Source organism: Rhopalosiphum padi, chromosome 1, assembly GCF_020882245.1.
Source record: "Rhopalosiphum padi isolate XX-2018 chromosome 1, ASM2088224v1, whole genome shotgun sequence".
Classification (NCBI taxonomy): domain Eukaryota; kingdom Metazoa; phylum Arthropoda; class Insecta; order Hemiptera; family Aphididae; genus Rhopalosiphum; species Rhopalosiphum padi.
Genome location: NC_083597.1, coordinates 21,206,686 through 21,233,596, shown reverse-complemented (window position 1 = coordinate 21,233,596; position 26,911 = coordinate 21,206,686). Strand labels below are relative to the sequence as shown.

General features: G+C 38.4%; 2 protein-coding genes across 5 annotated transcripts in view; one reads left to right on the top strand and one right to left on the bottom strand.

Annotated features, from left to right (window-relative positions):
* The window catches only part of LOC132919084 (3-phosphoinositide-dependent protein kinase 1), a 168,071-nt gene extending 152,204 nt beyond the window's left edge, over positions 1–15,867 (top strand). For 2 of the 4 annotated variants that reach the window (XM_060980532.1, XM_060980609.1), the window contains 7 exons: positions 10,524–10,778; positions 11,586–11,628; positions 12,428–12,574; positions 12,694–13,114; positions 13,247–13,766; positions 13,847–13,999; positions 14,127–15,867. In XM_060980532.1, coding sequence (XP_060836515.1) covers positions 10,590–10,778; positions 11,586–11,628; positions 12,428–12,574; positions 12,694–13,114; positions 13,247–13,766; positions 13,847–13,999; positions 14,127–14,240 — 1,587 coding nt within the window. In that variant the 5' untranslated portion in view covers positions 10,524–10,589 and the 3' untranslated portion in view covers positions 14,241–15,867. Of the gene's footprint in view, positions 1–2,336; positions 2,944–8,290; positions 8,864–10,523; positions 10,779–11,585; positions 11,629–12,427; positions 12,575–12,693; positions 13,115–13,246; positions 13,767–13,846; positions 14,000–14,126 lie in introns of those variants that run through there. The other 2 variants (XM_060980462.1, XM_060980692.1) reach the window with 2 other exon arrangements.
* Positions 15,868–16,209: 342 nt separating this feature from the next.
* On the bottom strand, positions 16,210–26,238 carry LOC132925074 (uncharacterized). The gene is made up of 6 exons (XM_060989503.1): positions 26,198–26,238; positions 24,484–25,012; positions 22,498–22,730; positions 20,301–20,974; positions 19,347–19,774; positions 16,210–16,431 (listed from the first exon to the last, which is right to left on the bottom strand). Exons 1-6 carry the CDS (start codon positions 26,236–26,238, stop codon positions 16,210–16,212), a joined length of 2,127 nt encoding a protein of 708 aa, XP_060845486.1.
* Between the last annotated feature and the right edge of the window lie 673 nt (positions 26,239–26,911).

Sequence of the window (26,911 nt, the reverse complement as noted above, 5' to 3'; positions counted from 1 at the left end):
GACTCACACACGTGGTGGTGCGGGGCTTTGGTACTGGAAAACCGCCCCGGATGGCAAAATTTTTCAAAACCAAATCGTCCGGTACTGTCGCCGCCGTGACTACTCGTTAATACGCGTCGCACCGTATTTTTTACATCATAATAATAATGTGATAATATGAGGCGGAGGGCTGCAGAACGATAATAAATACGATTTACGATTTCGGCGGTACGCTCTACATTTCGGGCGAATATTAATTAAAACGATGATTGGACGGCTTCGGCAGTCCGGCGGCTTTCGTTCTCGGCGGTCTGGTGAACACGGTCGAGGGTTAGAACGCCCGCCAATTATTGCTGCGTTTACGTGTTACAGCATAGGTATATTATATCGTATTGTTATTGTATCTGTATTATACGGCATCCGCGTGTTTTGTTTGAAATTAACTGTTTGACGAGGAAACCTTAGGAGATCGCCGCGCCGCTGTTATACACGATTGGCGTGTGATATTGTCGTGTACACACCCCATGCGGCGGCGGTCGACCGTTCGGTTTTAGAAACCATGTGTATGCCACGACATCATATTATTCTCGTCGAGACTTGTATTTCGCGGAAAATCCCACCGGGCGGTGGCTGCAAAATCACCAAAACGTTTGTGTCAAAAATCAACAAGTCACGGAGGTGGTGGTGGTGGTGGTGACGATGGTTGGTGGTGGTAGTGGCGGCGGCGACCAACGACCTTCGGCAGCGCGTGTGTCCGTGAATCATATTGTTACAACTCTCCGGACGAATATAATAACAAAAATACTTCACTATACATAGTGTTCAAAAACTCGCCCGGGTACACACAATTATTATTGGTAACAGTGGCCAATGTGTTTATGTTTACAACGAATCTCGTTTTGCAAACGGACACTACGCACCGGCAATATTACAGTACAAACTACAAACTATGTATTATATAATTTAATAACAGTATCCTCCCAACAGTCCAAACGGTTCACACCGCCTACAATGATTTTGATTTCTAAATTTATGGCGGTTCGCGGAAACACGTGTTTGATAATAATTCATTACCTACCTATTACCTAATTGTTTATAGTCGTACACTGCATATATTATCGTAATAAAACAATAATAATAGTTGTACAAGTAAATATTATAATATATATATATATAAGTGATTGGTATGTAGTTTATTGTATTATATTATTTCCACGTTTCAGTGTTCTCTTTGAAAAAAAACCTTTTTGTTTGACGTTTGTATTCTTCGACCACTAGTACTTTCACAATATTGTAATATTTTACGACCTTCTTGAAGGTATAGTTCAATGTAGTCACTAACGTCCGTTCATTTCAAATACCATTCATTTATTTAATATTTAAAGAATCGGGTTTGTAATCGTGTTATCTGTAATGTTATAACCTATTGGTAGGTATTATAATTGATAGTACGTACACTTACTATAGGCACATCTAAAATTCCTAATTATTATTGTCTGTTGATAAGTAAACGTAATCAATGCTATAACTAATAGTTAAAATGTTTCTCATATTATTATTTTTGTATCACGATACGGGCATCACGTTTCCGTTTTCCGGCATTATGATAGTCGATAATTGTTTAGAACGATGTCCGGTGGTGAGTTTTGGATAATGTGTAATAACTAATAAGGCAGAATGTATAGGTAAATCAAACGTGTGCTGAAAATGAAGAACTACGTCTGACATTCATAAATTTCACTCGGCACTCTATAGTAGAGGTGCGGAAAAAGCGGCGCACGCACGGAGTTGTCTTATAAATTATACTATGCGCGATTCTCGCAGAATTTTTCATTCACAAATCGTGTCGGTGTATCCCACCCTTGAATAAGAAAAATAATTTCATTCGCGCGATTACGCGTTGTATTATAATCCCGACTCCCGAGCGAGCTAGTGTGCTCCGGGAACGGTGGCGATTTCCGTTCGTTTCCGTTTACCGGTAAGCGAGACGGACTACGCAGGAATAAAAAAAGAAGAATTATGCGAAACCAAGAAATACGGAGAAGTGAAAAATTGTAAAAAACGAAAAGAAACAAAACAACAATTAATAGAAACCGTACGGATAGAACGGAATGCGCGTCGTACAAAAGAGAATAACCGTTTTGGCGGGTACTTTGAACGGAGGATCCACACTGTCGGCGGCGGTGGCAAACGCGCCCCGCGCGTCGGCGCGTGTGTACACACATATAACGCGGCCAGGTCCGTACGCGCCGCCGCGGCGGTGGGGGACTTTTGCCCCTCCCCCACCGCCTCCCCACCATAAATAGCCTTCGACTACACCGCCGTCGAGAGTGCGTTGAGCTCGATCGGAGGCGACCACCGGCAGACGGCAGTCTACTCAGTCAGTATTCGAATACCACCGTTCGCGATCGTTCGAATTTAGTGAAGTTTCCTATCTAGACAAATTTATTATTTTATCAATCTTCGAACTATAATAATATTATTATTATTATAAATTCCAATTCGCACGTACAAGTTGCGAACATCATACCCGTGTGTATACCGATCGGATTTTTATTTTGTGATTTTCAACACACACCCTCAGTTTTTTTTTATTGTTATTTAAATTCGTGTATTATACACAGATAGCAAAAAGGGTAAAAAAAAAAAAATACCACCTACACTACACCGTATCAAAATCAACTCATCACTCGTGAGAATCACGTCGTCACGCCATGGTGAGACGCCGTCGCCGTTGAGTCCGTTTCGCCGCTTTTCGCCCGCGCCGTTTACCGCGTAATGGATACCAAGACGTCCACCTATCATCTAACCCATCACCACCATCATCTACACCAGCAGACGAAAAAACAGACTTCAGCCGCAGCAGTCATCGTCCGGTCTCGTCCAGTGCAGTTCGCACAAACATTGGCCAGGGTGTTCCGTATCGGCCGCAAAGAGAAGATATCTAAAAAAGCCGCCAACAAGGTATGTGGGCAAGATGACAGATAATAATTAAACATTTTCCCACCCAAATTAGTTTTTCGCCACTCTCGGGGGTGCGCACGTGTGTCCACTTATAGCGTGGTTGAAATTTTTCACGCCCCGCACGAGTCCATATTTTTTCCTCCCTGTTTTACCGCCCTCTGAAATCCGATGGCCAGAACGCGCGGCACCCTTGACGACAGCCCGCGAAGGCGCTTGCGCTTGCGCCCGCGCTTTCGCCTACACACCGTCGTCGTCCGTAACCCTTCGCGCTTATCGTTACGTCACACCGTGGCGTGTGACGTATGTAAACATTACCGGATGCTGTCTAGCCGGGGTCGGTTCACCCCCAGGATCGCTGGAATGTGCCCGGGTCGTCCAGGTATCGATTATTTATTTATCTTTTCCGTATTATTTTCTGTCTTAATCGCAACTCTTAGAGGAAAAAAAAATGCAATAAACCTTTGACGATTCGTTCGTTCCGGAGGGATGTGGTTTGACCTACTGGCCCTTTTACGAGTTCCCCGCGTTCGTGCGTTTTCCGTCCCGTCCGTCGTGCGGGCGGGTGGTTTATCGATTATGAAAAATTCGCGTCTGTGTCGTTCACGCTCATACTTCTATGCCTCGTGTGACTGGATGCCGAAAATCCATGCTCCGACAAGGACCCGTAACCGTGTACGCGTCTCGTGCAACAACGTGCGAGGAATGCGCGTTGTGTAATATTCTAATAATAATAATAATAAATAACGATCGGCGCGCGTGCATGCGTGTGTACCGCCACCGCTAACACCGTGGACAATGACCCACATACCGAAGGAACGAGAAACGCGACCGCCGCTATTTTTTTTTTCACTTTGCCGACAACACAATATTTATGTACCTCACAATCACGTCCGGCTGTGGGGGTTTTCCTTCGCCCCCCCAGATCACTACTACTATCGTTACGTTACTATTGTGTACTGTCGAAGGGTGTCTGTGCTTTTTTTCCCTCAAATTGTATTTTCCTCACAATGTCGTGAATATTTTGATCATTCACTGAGATCGCGAATAATAGGTAATAATAACAATAATAATAATAATAATACCATTATCATTACGAAATAACGGTGGAGCCGTCTGGCGGCCCGTCGTGCCTCCTCCGGCGGAACGATTTCGCGGTAAAAATGGGTCGTGTTGTGTCTACGACCGAGAGAGATATTATTAGATATTATTATTTTGTACAACAGACGGAGAGAGGTTTTGCGTTTCACGTTGCGAATCATCGCCATACGACACTGCGTCTCCGTGGAGGGGATGAACGTCTGGCGTAGGGGGAGGGGGAAATCGTCTGGTTCATCGTCGGGAGGATGAGCGGGGGGGCATCGACAATGAGTGTCCGACGCGCGCGGGGATCTCCGTTTGCACCGAGCAATTTATTATTGTTGTTGTTGTTGTTATTATCATCATCATCATCATCATCATGGTCGTCGTCGTCGTATACGACAGCAGCCGCAGACGGCTTAGCCAGGTGCAGGCGGCGGGCCCGGTGCGCGTATGTCGTGCCGCCCTGTCTCGATCGCTAAGCAGTAGTAAGCGGCGGCGGCGGACGACGACAACAATAGGGGCCGAATTCGTTTTTCTTCCCGGCCGCGTCCGCTGATCCCTTAGCCAGGTGCGAGCGAGACAGCGGCGGTGGCTGTGACGGTGATGACTACTCAGACTACGCGCCGTACACCTGCTTTCACCGGGCGGCGGTGTATTGCACGCTTTCACTGCCGCGTTTTCGCCTGCAGAAGAAGTAACACGACCGACGGCGGCGCGTTTATACACGTAATTTGCGCATTTGCGAACGATATTAATATTACATTGTTGTTATTACGTGGCCGTCCGCCGCTGCCGATAAAAACAACAACGAGCTATTTTCGGTGGGAAAAACCGGTGTTCAATGAGTCGGACTCACAAACGTGCGCGTGCACGCACGGCCGATGGCGGCCGTAGTTGTGTATTATACGTATTACCGCGTAAATATATATTATTATTATTATTATTACCGAAGAAAGAGAGGGAAAAAAACGCGGGCTGCGCCGTGTGTGTGTGTGTGTGTGTGTGTACTACTATACTATATTGAGTACAACTACTACTACTACTACTACTACCACTACTATACACAAGGAACCCGCGCGCGCGCGTCCGTGAAGATGGCATTGAACTTGTCGTCGACCCCGGTGGCCCTCCTCCTCAACGCCGCTCCGCCGCCCTAACAGGGCCGTTGACACCGCCGCCGCCGCCGCCATATGTCCTTGCGTGCGGCGGCGGAATCGTCGTCGTTGCAGGGTGAACAGCCGCCACCGACGCTCGCCCCGGCGAGGGGGAACAAACGACGAGCCCGGTAGGTGCTCCGCCGGTGTCCTTGACGCGTTGCGTACACGCGTTATATAAATACAAGGATCCGGTGTTATTGTACGAAACGAGTTGCGCGAGAAAACGGATTTGCGAAAAAAAATATCGTAGTAACCCCTACCTAATTGTTATTGTCGTTGGAACACGCGTGTACGACGTGATTCGGGGGGGGGGGGGGACGTTTTAGGAGTGAAATGTGTGTGAGCGAAAACTTTTATTTGTTTCGAATCGCCAATGGCTACATGATTGGTACGGACGTGTCTCGAAAGTCGGCCTCGTCGACTTGTAAACAAACCGTAAACAACGGAACAACAACAACGTCGACGACGACGACACGGACACACCGCTCTGCTGTCGACGAGACTGCCTTGGGCGTTGGCAAGGTCGCCACCACCACAACCACTGCCACCACCATCGTCATCAGTGCTCTGCTGCGGCCGTCGTTCTTTGCACATCCGGAGGACAATATTATTATTTATAATATTCAGTCTAAGAGAGCATTTTCTGAGGTCGTCGTTGTTGTTTCTTTTAGTTTCCTGTCTACTGTTTTAATCATATTATACACTCTATTGAGCGTCGCATAATTTTCTCCGCGGTTTTTCCACCGATAGTTTCTGTTTTATCGTCACCGTCGTGTTTTTTTTAATTTGTTTGTTATTCCGCGTGCCCGGTCCGTGTACACCCCCGCTATCTCGTGTGGCGTCGGTACTTTAAAGCGCGTCCGGTTCGAGACGATATTTGTTACGTCACACGCCGCCGACGGATCCCCGCGAGAGATAACGCGCCACAAATTGTTGAATGACGCAATTCGGATGCACACACACCACCACTGTGTACACTCTACAACAACGTGTGCGTGCGTGTGGTTTCCGATCGCGTCAATGTTTTGAATGAAATGCGCCGCCGCCCGCGATAACAAACAATACTCACACATACATAATCGAAACTCGGGCGTCTGGCGCACACGCACACACACACACTTGGCGCTTTCGGTGCCGCCGAATTATAACGATTATTATTATTGTTTTTTTTTTTTTTTAGTATTATTTTATCTCTAGCTGCATACCAGTGTCACACAAACGACGTATAGTCTATTTTTTTACTCCGTTTTTTAATTAATATTTACGAGGCGGACGTTTTTATACAACAACACACCGCCTCTGTGTATCTGTGTAGATAATACACAACTGAAGTGTATCGTGTGTGCGCCATTTTTATAAATTTGTTTTCGATCGGGACGCCTAGTAGCGCGACACACGCCGATGGATGGACGATACGATAACATTGTAATAACAAACGAAATAAAGGATTTATTCTTTGAATTGGATAAATATATAATGCGTGTAACGTCGTTCATGCCTTTCCTTGAAGTCGAAACCTTTAAAAACGAGATTTTTCAAAGAATAAGGTCATATTGGTTTTTTTACTCTTTAATATCGATTCTATCACCTCTTCCCACCCCCGCTACCTGCAAACACACACCTACACAAAACCCACCCGTCGTGTTGTAGTCGAGTTTGTGAACGACCGAAATTCCGCATTTTTAAAAACCTTTGTATATACATAAATACATAATGTATTAAACCTGGATATACACAGAATTCGTCGAGCCCCGTAGCACACTATTCCATATCCAGCTATACCTGTGGTACCCACCACAGACCGTCCGAAAGTCTTATCGATTTATGCAATGTCCGTGTACACTGTAATATTATAACGAATAACATTGCCCAAAATCCACTGCTTGTCCGTTGTCGTCATCGTGTACAACAACAATAACAACAACAACGATATTATGTGGGTGAAGGTTGTGCGCCGCCCCCACCGCTGTTGAAACTGTTTGTACGCAAAATAATATCATACCATTATTGTATGATGGTAATATTATGCGCGCCGATTACACAGTGAAGCTTGTAGTATAAATAGGTAATGTGCGATTATATTTTTCTCCTATCCGAAACAGGAGAAACAAGCCTAATGTCACGTCGTCGAGTGCGGGCGGTAACGCAATCGTAATTAACTGCAAAAAAAAAACCAACATAATAGCCAAGTCGAGTTTTACTGCAAAATTTCACAAACTATATAATATATAGAATATTACTTTGTATATCTATACACGATTGTCGAGTACGAATGATATAGGAAGTATCAACGGTAGTATAATATAGCAGCGTTTTTGTTTGTGCGATCGGTTGTTTACGTCGAGCCGCCGCCGGATTTCGAATGCTATGAAAATATAGGTCAACCGTTGCATTAATATACATACATAAAACGACCTATATATACTATTGGACGGGCGTCGGAGAGTGACGAAAACTGTTTTAAAAAAAAAGTTTTACGATGAAACAGCTACAGTGTGTTGTGGTGTGTGTATTTAGTGTTATGTACTGTGTACAGGTGTAGCGAAATTTAATATTATTTTTATTATCATAACGACCGGCACGTGGAGGAAGGCAACGGCGTTCCCTTCTGCTCTCTCACTTCTCCTCTGCCGGCAATCACTATGAGCTCATATTATGCACAGGCGGCAGTGGCTGTAAAAAAACAGCCTTTTGGCGGCCTGCCACCAAAACGCGTAACATATAATAATCGTCAAAAACAACACACACACACAAGCACGCACATACCGAGACGGCTGGACGGCTAAAAAATATCGTTTTCCCTTCTCCATCGACGACCTACGTTCGTAAAAAACGTGTAGAGGCAAAAACAAATTTGACTGTGTATAATTTAATATAATTTATACTCTATATACATTATACACTTTTGATTATGCGATCGCGTAGTTCCGGATACCCCTAACACTCTGGTGGGTGTGTAGTGGAGGGGGTCTAGCCGAGGTCGCCGTCTTTGCGAACGCAGCTTCCCCGGGGTGTTTGGATGGAGGGGAGAGAGATTGTTGGGTGTCCGCCGAAACACGAGGCGATTGGCAATATTGTGTGATGTACCGTAGAGTCCTCCGAGCCGAGTAGTCGTGCGGATATAACGGGTTTTCCGTGTTTGTGCGCTTAAAAATAAAATCGTGTTGCCTGCGCGCGTGTGGCCCGCCAAACGAATTCCGATCGAACGGCCATATAATATAATATATTATATAATAGGTATATGTACACCGACGAAGCGGATGTTGTACTCCGGTGGGGCCGTGTGATTATTTTCTTCGACGAATTTTTTCCATCGGTTTCCTCGTCTTCCCGTCCGATACGCGGAAATGAATCCGAACCGCGGTGTACGCGATCATTATATATAACGTCCGTTTACGTCATAATCTACGACAACGGGCGGGCGGACGAGTGGCAGAGGGATATAGGGTTGTTTTATTTACTCCCGCGTCGGCGGCGCGTACACGCCGAATCCCACGCAATTACGTCACGGGCGCGCGCCTGTGTTTGTGGTGTAGTGTAACGCACCAACGAAAACGCCCGCGACACACTGACATCGTTGTCGTCGTCCTGCAACAGAGCGCCGAGCACCAGTAATAGTTGATATCGCGCGCGCCGTTGTGCAATAATATTGTCGCCGCCTCTTCAAAAACCTCTTCACTTCCGTACGTAATGCATCATAACAATACTATACTACCTACCTACCTACTATCTAAATAATAATAAATTAATATCGTCAGTATTTTTTTTCATTCTAAAATTACTTATAATTTTTTTTTTATTATTATTATTATTATTCACAGACCGTTAGAGATCTCTGGCTCTCTCCCTCGTCCATCCCTCCCCGCGTATTCTTATATATCGTCCGTCGACATTTCGTCCGTGCAGAGCATGCATTCCGCACAGGACATCGCCCTGCGGGTGCGTGCCTGCAAATCGTGCGTACGTAAACCCATATACCTATATATAATATATTTCTCGATACACCTATATACATGTGTGTATACATAGTCGTCGCCGCCGCCGTATGGAAAAGTATGTGATGTGATCGCGGGTGGCCGTCGCCAACAGCAGCAGTAGCGGCAGCGCCTCGCGGCGTACATAACATTTTTATCGTTCCGAAATAGAGAATCGCGCGCGGGTCCGGCGCGGCGTGTCTGGGCGGCCGGGCCGAGCCGAGCGTGTTTGGCACAGCACACCGTCTGGCCCGGGTCACAGGGTCGCCGTCTGATAGCCGTCCAAAAGATGCGGCTCTAGCGCCCTCCGTCGCGCTAAAAAAAATCGTCTCGTCGTCCTCTCGTCCCCCCCGACTTGACTCCGTTGTCAAACGATAATATTATATTAATGCGTGTATATATAGATCGCGCCGATCGTCCGGTCAGCGTTGACATTTAGTTTTGACCCTCCTCCCAAAAAAAAAAAAATAAAAATAAGAAAAAATAGCTATGGTATATGCGAAACGAAACACAATATTTGAAAGCTTTTCACATTATGTGTTGCGTGATGTGTAAAAACCCGTGTGTACCTACTTTCCATATTATTATAATATTCTCCTCGCCCAACGCCATCCGGAAACGACTCGCATATTATTATTATTATTATTGTTATGAACCATTATAATATATACATAACTTTGCCGCCATGTGCTATGGTCGCAACCTTGCAAACTATGCGCCGAAGCCGCCGAGTGCATTTCGATCGTCGCGTATTCTGTTACGCAAACGCCTCGTTAAAATGTGCACGATTTCCAAACAAAGGGCGCGTGTCGGGTGCCGAGCGTGTATGCTGCATAGCGCCTCATTGATGTCGATGATACTGTTGCTGTAGCCGAGTCTTTTTATTAAATTATTATTATTATTATTATTATTATTATTATTATTATCGTATTCTGGTTTCTATATTATTAAATACTAACACGTTTAGGTAATAAAAATTTGCAAAGACAACGACAGTACGATTTTTTTTCGCGAATTTTACAGTTATGTCTCTTTTTATTTCTTTTTTTACATTACGTTTAGTATTTCGGTCGTCGTCGTCGCCGCCGCCGCCATCGGGCGGAAAGAGATGCTCTCTGACGTTGGGCGACGTGCCAAATGACGTCAGAGGCCTCCGCAACTATCACTGCCGCCACCGGTGTAATGTTTTTTTTAAGTTTAATTTGTGTGTATGTCGGGTGGAGACCACGGCGGCGGGTGTTAGATTTTCTCGACGAACAGGCCGTTCTTTCCACGTGCACATCGCAACTCACGATTTTTTTTTGATTTTTATTATTTCAGTTTTGTATATACATATAATAGTATTATATCGTCTTCTTTTTCTTCACAGATAGCAGCAGCTAAATCGTCCTCCACCGCCGCGTTTCACCACCAACCGCAGCAACAAATCGTCGTCATGCCGCCACCTCCGACCATGCAGACGTCCACGCCACCGACACCGTCAACTCAGACCACACAGACGTCCCAGGTGGTGCAAGTCAACGGTGGTGGTCAGTCTATGACCGCCAACATGATGCCAGTGACAAAACGCAATCCAAAAGATTACATTTTTGGAAAGGTCATCGGCGAGGGCAGTTATTCAACTGTAAGTATTAAAATAATAACCACTGTCCGCTACAATATAATATATTAATTAATAAAAGATTAATGATGATATCACGATCCGCGACCACTATATCATTAGATCCACTGTGCATTGCCTCCATAAAATTACTGACCTGTCTGATATCGAAAATCACCAACATAATATTGCAAACTAATATATACATTTGCCAACAGCGCACCACCTTGACGATCACAAGTTTTTCGTGTAGGTAATTTGTTTATTATTATACGCTCTCCACAAACAACACCTACGAATGCAAAATTCCTTATCGTCATACCGACCTCCGCTAACATAATTACTCGAACGATCTATTTTTATGCTGTTTTTTTTACATCGTCGTCGACCTTTCTGCCGGTTCGCCAAACCCATTATCATCGACACGCGCCATTCATTTCGCACAGTGGTGTGTGTGTGTGTGTGTGCGTGTGTGTGGACCTTACGTGGCCGCATATGCGTTATTCTATCGGGTAAAAAAAACCATTTCTCGCGTCCGAAAACATTGTCGTTGTCGCCATGTTACCAACCCGTATGTCCTCAAAAAGACCTTTGACTCTGGTATCGTAATAGTGTATTACCTACCTATTGGTTAGGTATATACATTGTAACACGCTCGGCGTAAACTCATTGACCTTGGCTACGACTGTTTTTAGACCGGTTCAGTGACCGACGTGTTATCATCATCATCACACACACAACACTATAAATACAGCAGTACAATAATATTGTTTATTATCATAATATCGTTCTTAACGCTTACGTTAAATGCCATTGTTTTTATCTTTCCAGGTGTATTTGGCCAAAGACATACATACAAATCGCGAACATGCAAGTGAGTGTCAATTTGATATGTTTAATAACACATAAACAATGCACAAATATATTATAAGATTTGATGTACTATTATTGTCTATATTACCATCACCTCTATGGTTATAACTATAGTTAGATTCAATAAATGTGTCATTTGGGAAATTATAGATACTTATTAACTACGTGATAGTGTGATACTGATACGTGTCTTAGGAGTACAAATAATGGTGGGGCGATGGAGTGGCACACATTAGATTTGCCAACGTGCGCGCGTTCATTTTTACTGCATTTTATCGGAATAAATTTCACGACCTCAAAATTCCGTTATTGTCATATGAGCATAATTTTTTTATAGTCCAATATACTATTATATACTATACTCAGTACTTGACAAGGATGCTTCTTCCACGTGTCAACCTTCTACGATGTCGGCGTACTGTGTTCGTTTTCGGGCACGTGTATTATTACCCTTGAACAACGGACGTTAACGATGAAACGCACGCATATTAGTCGGCTATTAATATTTATACGACTTCTTCGCTTAATTAGTATTGGTGTTAATTTCGGTCGATATTGCTATCGTTCTCTTCTGTTTACAACGTCGTCGTTGTACTCAAATGTACCTAACTGACGAGTGTTAATACTTCGTTGCAGAGGGAGGGAAAACCCCCTGAAAATTATGTAAATCTGTTGTAATTAGGTATCGTATCCCCCATCCCCATACTCATTATAATGACCCTCTCTACTATCCGAGTGTACTTTGATAATATAATACGGATGAGCATTTTATTGACAATAAATTATGTTTTGATTTACAGTTAAAGTATGCGAAAAACAACAAATCATCAGAGAAAAGAAACGCGAACAAGTACGTCGCGAAAAAGATGCCCTTAATATTCTCAGCAATTCCGGATCCAGTCTTTTCGTCAAGCTGTACTGCACGTTCCAAGACGCCGAACGACTCTGTATCCTTTTCAAACTTAAAATGAATATTAATTTGAACACAAATTCTATGTATTAGGCTACATATCTTGTATATCTGATTGCTTATTTTTGTGGTTTTTTCCTTAACGTTCACTTATAGACTTTGTTATGTCATACGCAAAGAACGGTGACTTACTACCGTACATAAACAAAGTGGGCTCGTTCGACGCGGCTTGCACGCGATTCTACTCGGGCGAAATCCTTCGCGCTCTGGAGCACTTGCATGATCTGAACATTATGCATAGAGACCTGAAGCCGGAAAACATATTGCTTGACCACAATATGCACATCAAGGTGGCCGATTTCGGGTGTTCAAAGATACTCGAACAGCCCGATGCTGTGGACAAATCTATTTTGAATGAAAGCAACCCCCGGCAGCGGAGTAATAGTTTCGTCGGAACTGCCCAATACGTCAGTCCCGAACTATTGACCGAGAAAACGATTTCTCCCAGTTCTGATCTTTGGGCTCTCGGTTGCATTATCTACCAAATGATTGCCGGCTTACCTCCTTTTAGATCTAGGTATGTACCTATATTATAAAATATTTGATACGCCTCACTGTTTTTGGTGCACATTACATGTTTTGTTATATCATAAAAAATTAATTTATAATAGTAAAACAATTATTTATAAATTGAATTACTCTTGTGTAGGAGTGAATACATGTTGTTTAAGAAAATTCTGAACCTCGACTATGTGTATCCGGATGGATTCAACGCAGATGCCAAAGATCTGGTGCAGAAACTGCTAGTGCTCGATCCAAACGAACGATTGGGTACTAAGGATGAACAACGGTATACTACCATCCGCTCACATCCGTTCTACAAAGGCTTGGATTTTGACACTTTACACATAACAACTCCACCACCTATATACCCTTACTTACCTGGCAATAGCGAAGGCCAAGAACTTCGTAGCCAATATCGAGTTCCTGATCATTTGGAACCGGGCCTGGACGACAAACAACTAACCAGGTTACTGGGTTTGGATGGCCAAAGTAGTTCCACGACCACCCCAGCACCTGCACCTAGACCGCGCAAACGGTCCGGCATTCTTCATATGAATGATGAAGAAAAGCAACACCAACTACACCAGCAAAAGTGTAACAGTAAATGGCATAGTCTGGTTGAGGGAAATCTGATCGTTAAACAAGGACTGGTCGACAAGCGAAAAGTGAGTTCTTTTGTTCAATATGTTATACTGAGGGCATTCTATCTTTTTTATGGTATTAATTTGCATCCTTTATTTTTCAGGGTCTTTTTGCTAGAAGACGTATGTTGATGTTAACGATGGGTCCACACTTGTATTATGCTGATCCAGTAACTATGACTTTAAAAGGAGAAATACCTTGGAGTCCACAATTACGCGTGGAACCTAAAAACTTCAGGATATTTTTTGTTCACACGGTAACTACAATTTTTATCTTAAAATATTATAATTATATTTTTATGTAGTAGCTTATAAAAATTAACCAACTTAGTTGTTTCAACTGTGTTGACATTTTGTTTTGATTATTTAAATTTTCTTTTACAGCCCAACAGAACTTACTACCTAGAGGACCCTGAAGGTTTTGCTTTGGAATGGTGTAAAGCAATTGAAGAAATGAGAGTTAACACATACGGTGTATCTCCTACGACGTGCGCTTAACAAAACTGTTATTGATATGACTGTCTTTTAGTATAATTTTGACATACACTATAATTCTTTAAATTAAAAAAAAAAAATGTTTTTTGATTACAATAATTATTTAATTTTTAGTTTATAATAATATATTGCAGTATTTTGTTTTAATGAAAATGATCTGCAAACATATCTGTGATATTAAATTTTAATTTTAAATAAATTGTAACTTAGCGTGAAACAATGAAATTTTATGTATAGTAATTATAATGATTAAGATTAAGTAATTTATTAATTAATTATATTACATAAAAACGGCTGGTAACACTGCCCCTTGCCCTTGGAACAGGCTGTGCTTGATCGATAAATATCTTTATAGTAATAATTTATTTAAAACATATTTTTCTTTCTCAAAATCGATTGGTTGTGCTTTTTTAATTTATTCATTTGTTTATTTCAATTTTCAGTGGTTCTGTTATTATTAAAGGTTTCTTTTTTATATACATTTTATTAACTAATTTTAAACAATGATTTTAAGTTCTATATAACTTAGTTAAATTATTCTCATCTAGTGCATTTTCAATCAAGTTACATGAATAATTCTGCGCCATTTGAATTACTATTTTTGAGAAAGAAAAAGTACTAAAATTTTATAATTTATTTTATTATTTTGTATTTATTTATTCTAGCCTTATGTTGTATAATTAACCCATATTCTCGTCCTCTATGGTATAATGTTTGTAGAAACTTATCTTGTTATATTTTTTGTGAACACTCACTATTCTAAACACCTTTTATTTGCATGCATGCAGTATTTACTGTGATATATTTATTGTACGTATTCAAATTGAAAAGTAATAATGATACTTGAAATTAGATAAAGATAATTTTAGTTAATTTTTAAAATAATTGATTTAAACTAATCAAATTAGTTCCTAAAATAAATTGTTGATTAAAATACATTTACATAGAGCCAAAATATCGTTCTTTTTATTAAATAGCATATTATTATTATATACAGCAGGACACTTATCTAATGTTAAATTAATGTATCAACCAAAATGTCCAATGAACCCTTAATAAATAGTAAAATTGTGTATGATAATTATAAGTTCTTTAATATATTTTTTTTTCTGTAAATTAAATCATAGTTATATATGTATTATGTTGTATACAACACTATAAATTGTTTTATGTAAAGTGTGTGTGTGTTTGTGTGCATAAGTGTGCGTGTATATATGTATAACTATGCGTTTAAAGACGATTAAAAAAAAAAAAATTAAAAAATGAATAACAAGTTACATTAGTAAAACCGGTGTGTTCATTATGCAATAACCTATTATACCGATACTTGATATACTACCGATACGTTCTAATATTGTAATTAGTTTTTTTTTTTTTTATTGTAGCTAATATTGAAATTTGATTTTGTCTTATTTCTACATGCTGTGTAAAATGGTGTTGTTCTTTAGTCTGTAAGGCCCTGAAGAAGCGTATTCGTCTTGCGCCTTGGCGAAATGTTGTTTGAAGTTACCCATCTTTTGAATGAATTAAGTTTAAATTAATAACGTAATTAGTTTAATATTGTATAAGGTAATATAATTGACTAGGAAAAATGAATAAATAAATTATATGAAATTTGAAAATATTAAAAGTCGTATGTTTTTGCTTTCCTACTCTTCTAGTCTTCTCCCTGCGATCCTCCCGTTATTAGTGTATCTAACCAGAAGAATCGAACCAACAGTCGATACCAACAGTAAACACGTTTCCTTGCGTGTTAGGACCGTCATACCGGAAAAACGAGTAATTTATTGCCCAACTCTCGGAGGGAGACAGCTGTTATTATCGAACTCGCCGAGGAAATTGTACTAACGGGATCGCGCCATACGTCTCTCTGGCTCGTCCCGATCCTTTCAACATGTTATTTCTACACACTCGCCTTGCGAAAACAACAGTTTTTATTACATAATATGATATCAGTTGTTGTCCGTGTATATCACGTCGGAGTCGAACATATACAATTTTTTTCCGTCGCTGTCGACATCGCGGCAGCCAATCGTTCGGCGTATTTTTCCAGTATCGCTGCCAACACGGTTTTCACGCCGTACGCACCCGCGTCAGCCCCATAACTTGTGGTCCGTTCGCTACTGCGACTCACGTGCTTGGTTAGCTTGCATCCCTTGTCCGCTTCTGTAACCGCTCTGTTCAGTAGGTTAATCTGTGTGTTTTGTAAAGACATTCTATTTGTTAATCGTAGCGATACCGGTTAAGAGTTAATGGTTGGGAGGGGGGGGGGTAGGTAACATTATTTCTATCTGATGGTTAAAAATGTCCGACTTGAAACATTATAACGATTGCGGTCGGTGGATATGAAAACTATAAATTGATTTAATAGTGAAAACAAATATGATTTGTCATCCGAAAAAAAAACTAATCTATGAAATTGATCATAGCCAAACATCAAAAATGCGATCGTTGTTCATGATAATTTTGTTTAGCTTCGTTTTACACGACTTTAAAATATATGTGTTGCGTATATATTATGCGTTTATATCGTTATATCGACCCGTATTACAGGTATTGTCAAATTCAATGATGCTATATTTTTTACATCATTCTTTATCATTTAATAACCCGACACTGCCGGTATCAAACTTAGGAATCCGACGTTTTGTCAATATCATGTTACGCGTCCATTGTATTATTCCGACGTTTTCAAAAAAACCGTTTGTGGAAAAATCATCAAATTCCCCCCCCCACCGCCACTACGATTCCCACCTACACTGCCGATCCGCGGGGTAGACCCAATCCGACGCCACGATAACGCCCGCACTGCCGCATAACTGCAGACGCCATCGAACGTGTCATTGCGGGCGCGCGACTCGGGTCTGTTTGGCGAGGCACACGTTTGGCGATATGCAGACGGAATTTTCCCGACGCCACCAACGCGATAATACAATAAATAACAGTAAAAATAATAGCGCCGTTCGCACGCATATCGTGTAGTGTATTACACTGTATACAGTATAATATAATGTGGACAGCTGTATTATATGATATAAAATATTGTCTATTATGTCGCGTTGTTGGTTTTCGTTCCGTCAATATTACTATGATATTGTTGTCAATTTAATGGCGTCAATAACTTTTATTAAACATTTATTTAACAGCTTGCGCTTCACTCGGTTAGTCAGTTCAACCCCCACCTTTTAAAATGCATGTACATTTCGTTTAATAATTAAATATATAAAACGATTATGAAAATTGACTAATGAATTATTTAAATCTTATTTATATGATATAAAGGCAATATTTACGTCACGAAAGAACCAAATGCGAATTTCAAAAATTGATTCCTGTTGTGCACGCCTATCACCAGTATCACCAATTGGTATAGTTCATACTGATTATTATAATAATATTAATAATAATGAAAAGAAAAGAAATCTAAATATTTCATGATTTTTTACCTTTCATTGTAGTTTATGCTTAATACCTATGTATAGGTATCATATCATTACGAAATAAACAAAGTTATATTATATTATCTCTGCAGTTGTCTGTAATATATACTTGCATGATTTTTATTTGAGTTTTTATACATTTTAATTGATAATAAGTAATAACCCTTATCTCGATTTTCATTCCCAGACATATGAAAAAACTGTTATATTAAACAAAACAAAAATATAATGAAATAACAGGATGGGTAAACTGTGAAGTCAGGATATTTTAAGGTGAGTCGTGGCCCATCCAAACTCAGCTGCCACTGCCGGTGGCCAGACGTCCTGTGTCCCTTATGTCGACACTTGTTTTTGGTATATTATATTATGGTTAGGTATTAGCCATTATTAGGTTAGGTAAACTTAATTTTAATTTTTAACATACGTATGAAGATATAATTTCTTTAGTATAATTATTGTGTATATTACATTCATTACTTTTAAGTCATCATATATATTTTATATTGTTTTATTAATTTTTATTTGGCTATATTCTATCAAATATTATTGCAAATTATTTTATTTTTATTATTTTTTCACAGTTGTATATACTATGTGATAACTGAATTTTATTTTTGAATACAATTAATAATGTATTTAAGAAAATGTGTAAGAAAATTCTTTAGTTGTTTATTTAGGAAAGGTAAGTTTTGACTAAAAAGGATGATGTCTATGTAAATGGCCAAATTAAAAAAAAAATTTAGAAAGATCTAGATTTCTGTGAAAATCCGTTCTTGTCCAAAATCAAACGGTTAATAATCTACATAATTATGTTAGATGGTGTTTTCTATAATACCATTTGTAGATAATATGTATGACGTCGGAGATATTTTTTACTATTAATTTTTGTTTCAAGCGGCACGATAACTATGTATCGCGTAACAACGTCTCTAATCTCAGTAATATTATAGTGAATTGAAAATGATGTATACGAATACTAACATTTTTTAACTAGTATTGAAACGCTACACTGTAGTGTAGTACATATTTTTTAGTATTAATTACCTACATAAATATGTTAAAAAAGTGAAAACTAGAATTTAAATAAAAATATGTTTTTAGTTATATTGCAGTAGATACTTATCGCATCGTTTGCTCGAACTGTATGATTATTAAAAATAACATACTTAACGTGAATTACCAAAAAATATCACAAATTGTGCATATGATTATATTATTACGGAAAATATTTTTATTTATATTTTCTAATAAATCGTCGATTTGAATTCACATCAGCCCCCGCTTCCAATTGTCGAGAAATATTTTAAGTTTTACACGCACTATTTTCTCATCGCCGTCTGTAGGGCGTCGCTACAAAAACCAGATCCTTCTACACGTCGTATTGCATACTTCGGACTCCTTAAAACGGCCAATGACGGATTGTAGTTTGTATGTACTATCATATTTTTATTGAAAATATTATGCAGTGAGTTTAAGAAATGTCGACAATTTGTTTGGCAGAGAATGCAAAGGTATTTTGTAAATTTTAAAAAGCATATTTAAAGGTTTTTTGATGAATTCATAATATATCATTGTTTTTTAATGTATTCAAGTCCGGACTTGAATTATCAGTTATTATTACTATTAATATTATCCCATATATCCGATGCTTCTACTCAAAAGCGCTTACCGGGTTTTTGGACTTGCGCAGGACGTCCTCCATACCTTGGACGGCCGGAACGAGTGCGTCCAATATGGTGCGGTCGCCGGGTTTACGCATGCCGTACGCCTCGACGGCCGTTATACCGTGGCGTAGGCCGTCTACCCACATAGCCGGTCCTAGGGATGAGCGACAGGAGTGTTTGGAAAATGATAGCGAGAATGAGCGGAACAAGACGGACAACAGCGTGCCCAAAGTTCCGGCCATGTGGGTCTCGAGCAACCGGCCGATTGAGCGCAGTGTGCTTGCAGGGCTGGCCGCATCCACCTTGCCCGCCTTCACGGCCGCCCTAATTGCTTCCGCACCACGTCGCCAGTTGCTACCGCAGTCGCCGTCGTCTGTCTCATCCATTGCGTTCATCTGGCTCTCCGTCTCGACGATCCGATTGCACACGTGAACTATACACAGCACAATAATAATATTCATCAGACGTCAAAAATAGGATTCGATCATAACCTATATATATATAAGAAAGGGCAATGAGGGTGAAAAATAAATAGTATTTTATTACAAGGGACAGTTAAATTTTAATGTTTTACGAACTGGAAGTTAATTTTTTCAAACTTTTAAATATTTAATTGAAATAGTTTACGTTTTATTTTTTATTAAAATTTAGTTTTTTTAGCTTTAAATCGAATAAATATTCAAGAATTATTAAACATTCTACCTATTGAAAATATCAAATAAATAATAATTTTAAATAGTATCAAGGCTAACATTTTTATATTAAACTCCAACATTTCGTTCGAACTATTCGAGATGTTCAAATTCAAATTCATACATACTTTTGCCGAATTTTGAACAGTTGGAATTAAGAAGTTATCATAAACTTAAGAAAGTTTGAGAGCTCGTTTAGAGTTTGGTGATCTATGCCTGATTTTTATAACGTTGCAGTAGTATAATATATAATAAAATATCGTATACTTAAAAGTTCTGTTACAAACGGCACTTGGTCTTCGGGCACGATCGGGCTTGGCGGAAAATCGTTGTCATCATCGTCGTCTTCGTCTTGGTCGTATTTGTCACCACCACGGTCCTTTCCACCCGTTCCACCCGTCAGGAGGTCACAGGGGCAGTTATGGTGGCGTCGAACATACTCGGGCGGGGGATGATGGGCCAGGTCAAGACGTCCGTCCAGGCCGGCGAACGTCCAACCGGAAGCGGACACTGGGAAGTCCAGACAAGCTATCAGTGAGCAGCAAAGGCCACCGTACACACGACCGTCTGCGGTGGCCGAGCCTCGGGCCGCGGCACCAACGTCCATTATGGTCACGGAGAACCCGTAGTCTGTGTCGCCGGATGACGGCAACATCCGGCCAGTGTACCACCGGTGCACCGCGCGGGCGCCAGTGGCCACGCCGAGTCGACCTGTTAACTCGGTCACGATGGCCATAAACCGCGCGTCCGACATGCCACCCATGTTGTTGACCATGGCCACGATGTCAGCGTCTCGCCAACGTCGAATGATGTGCTGGTCGTCGTTGGTAAGTAGGTTCAGCGCGACAGACACCATCTCCGTGACATGTGTCGTCCGCACGGTCCGAATCTCATTCCTGCCATTCGCGTCCGTGCCCAGCAATAACATGTTTTCTTCACTCCTACACAAACGTCAGTCTTCATAATTACCGACTTATACTTGTTTGTTTGGTGTATGTAAGTGGTTAATATATACATGAAACGAAAGCGCGCTTGTAACTTATTATTACGTTTATTCACATGTCTACGTTTTTGCGTTTTTTTTTCACATTTGCAGGGAGTGATTGGATTATTTATTTTTCAGATATAATTGATATAAAAAATAAAGTATATTTACAATTTTAACTTTACGTAGTTGCGTAGATAAATTATTTTAGATAATAATTATAATTTATTTATAAACAGCGAAAAGCCGACAACGATATACTGTGGTATATGTACAATTTTTTTACTATACTCTTGTACACAAAAAAAAATAAGCGGCTTAATATAATTTATTATATTTTACTGAAAGTTAGTTATACGAACGAAAAAATAAAAATTATTGAATAACCAGAAGATAGTACTAACAAAATGATTAATAACCTAAATATAATTATAATATAATGAACTACCTATATATATTAATTAATTGAAATTGTAACTATTATGGTAGTAACTACAATTATGTATAATTGTCTTTAAGAAAATATGCCATTAATTAACATTATAGATAAAGCTATTATTGTATTAAAGCAGTAATAGTGTTAATGTTTCTACTACCTAATATTTAAGACTTAAATTATTAATATAGTGTAACTAAACAAATTTTATATATTGAACGATAGGTATAAATTTTATTTCTGCATACAAGAAAGTCAAATGCCAATTATTATTAACGTAACGTAGTGTTATACGGTTCCATACTAATTTTAGTGTTTAATATATTATGTTCAGCAGATTTGTAGTGTACGCTAAGTTAGCGAAAATACGTAATATATATAAATGGATTAATAATAGCTAGCGCATGGAAGACGTGTTTAATTATAAGACATTAGGTAAATCGATCATCATCATCAGTAAATATTTTATGCGTTGTCGGTCTTTTCGTGTAAATACAGACGATTGGAATGGCACTGTTCTCGAGAAATGGTGTGTTATGGTTAAAAAAATTCAAATTTGTATTTCATCTCGAGACTGGTGACGATTTATTGTAAGAAGTTCAATATAGGCAGTTAAGCAAGTGTCCAAGTGCGCATACTCGAAGGACGAGCCGGCGTGCGTGCGTGGAATAAATACACGAATTGTGCATAGTGTGCTGTCCTATAATATGCAAATGTATTACCGTGATATGTGGATAGTGCTTAAATCGACACGCCTATTATAGACACGTGAAAAGAACAATCCATGCAGATTATAAATGCACTACTTATATAATATGCATTTGGCAGTATAATTGAGACAACAGGCATGTGTAAAGCCGGGTTCACATTACATCGCGTGTCGTGTCATGTTCCATATATTTAATACATGGGTATATAACAAAATGTCGGTAACACCATATTATAAGCATTCCACTCTACACGATACGGTGTTGTAAGAACTCAGATTTATGATCCGTGGTTATGGTATAGTCGTATGCATATATATATATATATATACGTACTCGCTGCTGGCATCTTCGCGGTACGTCCGCTTTCTTAAACCAATCACTGCGTTTACTGTGGCCATGCGGTCCATAGACAGGCGCTGACACACGGCAAAAATCTTGGTCAGGCCATGGCCACCGGCTGCCAAGGCTCCTGCGATTTTGCATATCAACACTATGCCCGCAGCACCACGTCGCCGGCCACCAGCAGTTGACTGACTTCGGATAACATCATCGCCGATTGCCAATAGCTTATTAATTTGAAAAGAAGTATTTATATTTTATTCCATTTCTCAACTAATATTGTTCGTGATTCGCATTAAAGTGTTCAATGTAAAGTTACGAGTATATATAGGTAATATTATGTTAGGTGACGACAAACGTAAAATAGATAATCAGAAATATCGATGTGTTATTAAATATCTTCGTTAGTATGTTTCGTATGTTTGGAATTTAAATGCATTTCTTACAGTGCATACACAATACACAATATATATAACAAAGATGGATGTGGTAGCGTGAGGTTATTTAAAAAAAAAATGGTTGTGTAAATATATATGTCTGATAAAAATATTTTTAGTTTTATATATTATGAAAAATTAAAGTGATTGAGGGAAAGCTGTGCACCAATAACCTCTTATGTACGTATAAATATGTAAATATAATATTTTTTTAGAGTGTAGGTATAAAGCAATGCAAGTTCGGATTAAATACTGGGGGTGTCGCCGTTTTCAGTCAAAAATGAACTTTTCGTTTTCCGCCAAATTAAAAAAAAGTCGTTCTCAATTGATGAAATGTTATACATTTTTGGCTCCATTTTTATATACATAGATTATTGTATATTGTAAAAATCCATATACAGTGGTCGCTGCTTATTGTAATCATGGTTAATGTTATCAATCGTTTATTGTTATCTATAAAACTATAAGTACGGTCCGGGGATGTATACTTATATGTGTAAATTATGTCGATTATTATAATCAATAATGTTATCAGTTTGAGGTCATAAAATCAACATTATGTACGAGAAATTGTTTTAAACGTGGAGGTTTTGCAGAAAGTATCGAGTAGGAGAAAGAAGAAGAATATGAAGAAATAGACTTAGATTTTAAAGATTGGTTGAAAATTTATGAAAATATACCTATTACATCAAATTTTACCGAAGAAGATATTTTACACGCTTTATTACAAACATATAAACTCGAAGAAATTGAGCATTAGCCACAAATTGATACCTACTGAAAAATCTCCAAGTTCTTTTGAAATGAGAGAGGCCCTACGAGTATTACGAAGAGGAATGCAACATCACTCGTCAAATTTTGAATTAAATTATAAATATGAACATTTTATCAATGATATTTTAACGATACGAAAAAAAAAATGGTCATAAATAAAAAAATATTATTCAAATTAGTAGTAGCTAATATAATATGTACATATAAATTTAATTTAATTTTTTTAATTTTAAATTTTGTATATCTACCCAAATACTTTAAAATTTAAATAGTAATAAATTATAATTATTTATAAATAATAATATTTGTTAATAACCATATGTGTTTTAATTAATTTGATACAACATTACATGATTTTTTTTTTATTTTATTTAAAGTATGTTTTATTTTTTTCAACTTTCGTTTAGTGTTATCAATATCGGATTATATTATCAATTATGACCCTTACCAAAGTGATTACATTAAGCGGCGACCACTGTAATATGTATAAGAACGAAAATAATATTGGTAATTTAAACTAAAAATAATTATTATTAACAGACCGAAATGAATACAATTAAATAATAAGAATTGTTTAAAGTACCTAATTATATTTAGATAAGCGTTTAAAAAAATGTCTACAATTATGACAACATCGTAAAAATCGTTAATGATTTTTGTACTAATAATGCTATTTGATATATAATATATAATTATAATTTGGGACAGGATGGCGGTCATGTGCCCCCATGAGTCCGGGCTGGGTCGTCATAACTTATATAATGTTTACTTTGACGATGATCCCCTGAGTGCGGGCCTTTTGGGCTGCGATGCCATAGTTGAGGATGGCCGCCGTTTCGCTGGCCACTAGTACCAGTACTCCACAGCGGTCGTCCAACTCCCGGATGGCCGTCAGTACTTGTGCGGCGGTAGGATGTCTACCGTGGTCCGGGCCGGCAACGGCCGCGTCCAACATGCCAGCGCCTACGTAACGGGCGAATGTGGGATAATGGCCACCGCGGTGACCTGCCATCACCTTAACGCGGCCGCTTTCTGATGGGGCGGACTGATGTCCACGCCAGTAAACAGTGTGGCCGTCCAACAGGACCAGCTGGCGTCCGTGACCGTCTGTCCGGACCAATCCTTCGAGACAAGCCGTAGTGGTTGTAAAACTACGGTCGCGGCTTTCGACCGGGTCCTGATCCATGAACCCGTAGTGTTCGGTCGAGACATGATATTCAGAACCTGCAGGATTTTTGATTAAACTGTGTTCTTCAGTTGTAGAATCACTGTTTAACGTAGACGAGTCTTCGGCGGCCCTTGTGTTCCATCGAATTATTAAATACGTGAGACGTATTAAATTATATTATAATTTATAACATAATATTATAAAACAGATTCTAAATTTTAGCTCGTGACACTTCTTCTTCCTCCCTCCTACCTATCCAAAATAGCGTTATCATCTGTATATCTGATGAAATGCAAATAAAGTCCATTACTGAGAGACGACAATTGTAAAAAAAGTGTTTATATTGTTTTAATGAAATTTGTATGCATTTATTAATTCATATTATCCTGTCTTTATTTTAATATAAGTGTAGGATTCTTTTCGAGTATCTACTGAAAAAAAAAAAATCAAAACTAATCTGTTGCTTTTATATTTATATTTACACCTAAGAAAAAATGTAACAGTATATATTAAGCTGTTGGTACGATTGTTACACTTTTGTATTTATAATTACAATGATTGGAAAGCTAATTTTCGTTAATATACGTTATGTTTATCACTAGAAAATAGTCATTTTTTCGTATGCTGAATCATCAATTTGTTCTATAAAATTCAGATTAACAAGATAAGGTATTAGATAAGATATTATTAACCAGTGATTTGAGTGATTTCATAAGCCGTTTGGATTTTACATTTTAGTTCGTAAATAATTTACGATTTGTATTTTTTTTTTTATGGTGTACATTGTACATATTTATATAATAGGTAATATTATAGAAACCTGTTAGAAGTTTGTGCATTTGTAAACATAACTTTTACTTATTTGTACCTACTTATCTTATTTTTTGAACATGAATGAGATAAGAACTTTTCATTAGATTTAGACGAAGAGTTTAAATAATTTTAGTTTTTAATAGAATATTTAATAATTTTAATGTAAAAAAATTTATCATTTGTTATTTATAGTGATATTTTTATGTATAAACAGTAAAATCAATCCATTTATGTATACTCGAAGAATGATAAAATGTAATAATACAGAAAGAAAATCCTAAATTGCATCCTAATATGTTTATATTTTAAAAAATCCTATCTACTACTCACTACACATAAAATACATCGTCTTATATATCATATTAATAAAACAATTATTTTTGGAATATGGTATCATGTGTTTATGATTTAATTTTGATAACAATGTTTAAATTGTAGTTCATGTGTATCCTTTGGATACAAATTATGAAAATTAAAATGTTTGTTATTATTTTTAACATACTTTATAATATGTTTTTCTTCGTTTTCCGCGGTGGGTTGCATTTTGGAAGTAAAGTCTTGTAGATTGATATAGAAGGATTTGTAATATACCTATTATTCTATAACGTAGGTAAGTACATATATTTATACGAAGTTGTGATCGATAAAAATTAGATTAATTACGAAGAGATGTAAAAAAATAAATGAAGAATAACCATAGAAACATAAATCGAGTAGGTACCCATGTAGCAACATGGTATCCTATCGCCTATAGGCAGTGTTAAATTCTTAACACTTAATAAGTGGTGGTGACGTACTTTATTTTTCAGAAAAAATACATGACATTTTGGACTCGAGCGAAAAATGGTAACCCATTTTGGTAACCCTCGTATGCAGAAAAAAAGTTTTGAGAGGTGTTTTTGAAGATCAGTTATTGAAAAGTAGAATTTTAATAAATATACAACATTTTTTTATGAAAATAGGTATATTTACAATAATTTTTTTAATAACAAAATATACATTAAAATTGAATATGTAAATAACTATACAAAAACCCAAATATTTCAGGTTTCAACATACAAATCACCCCCGTGTGTACGTGCATGGAAATTAATTATAAAGAATAGATGCTGAAAAATATAAGACTAAAAAAGAACTGTGTAATAAATAATGTTCTCTGCAACGAATAATTAAAGCAGAATAGTTTTGTTAATGGTTGTATTTATTTTGTTTTTAT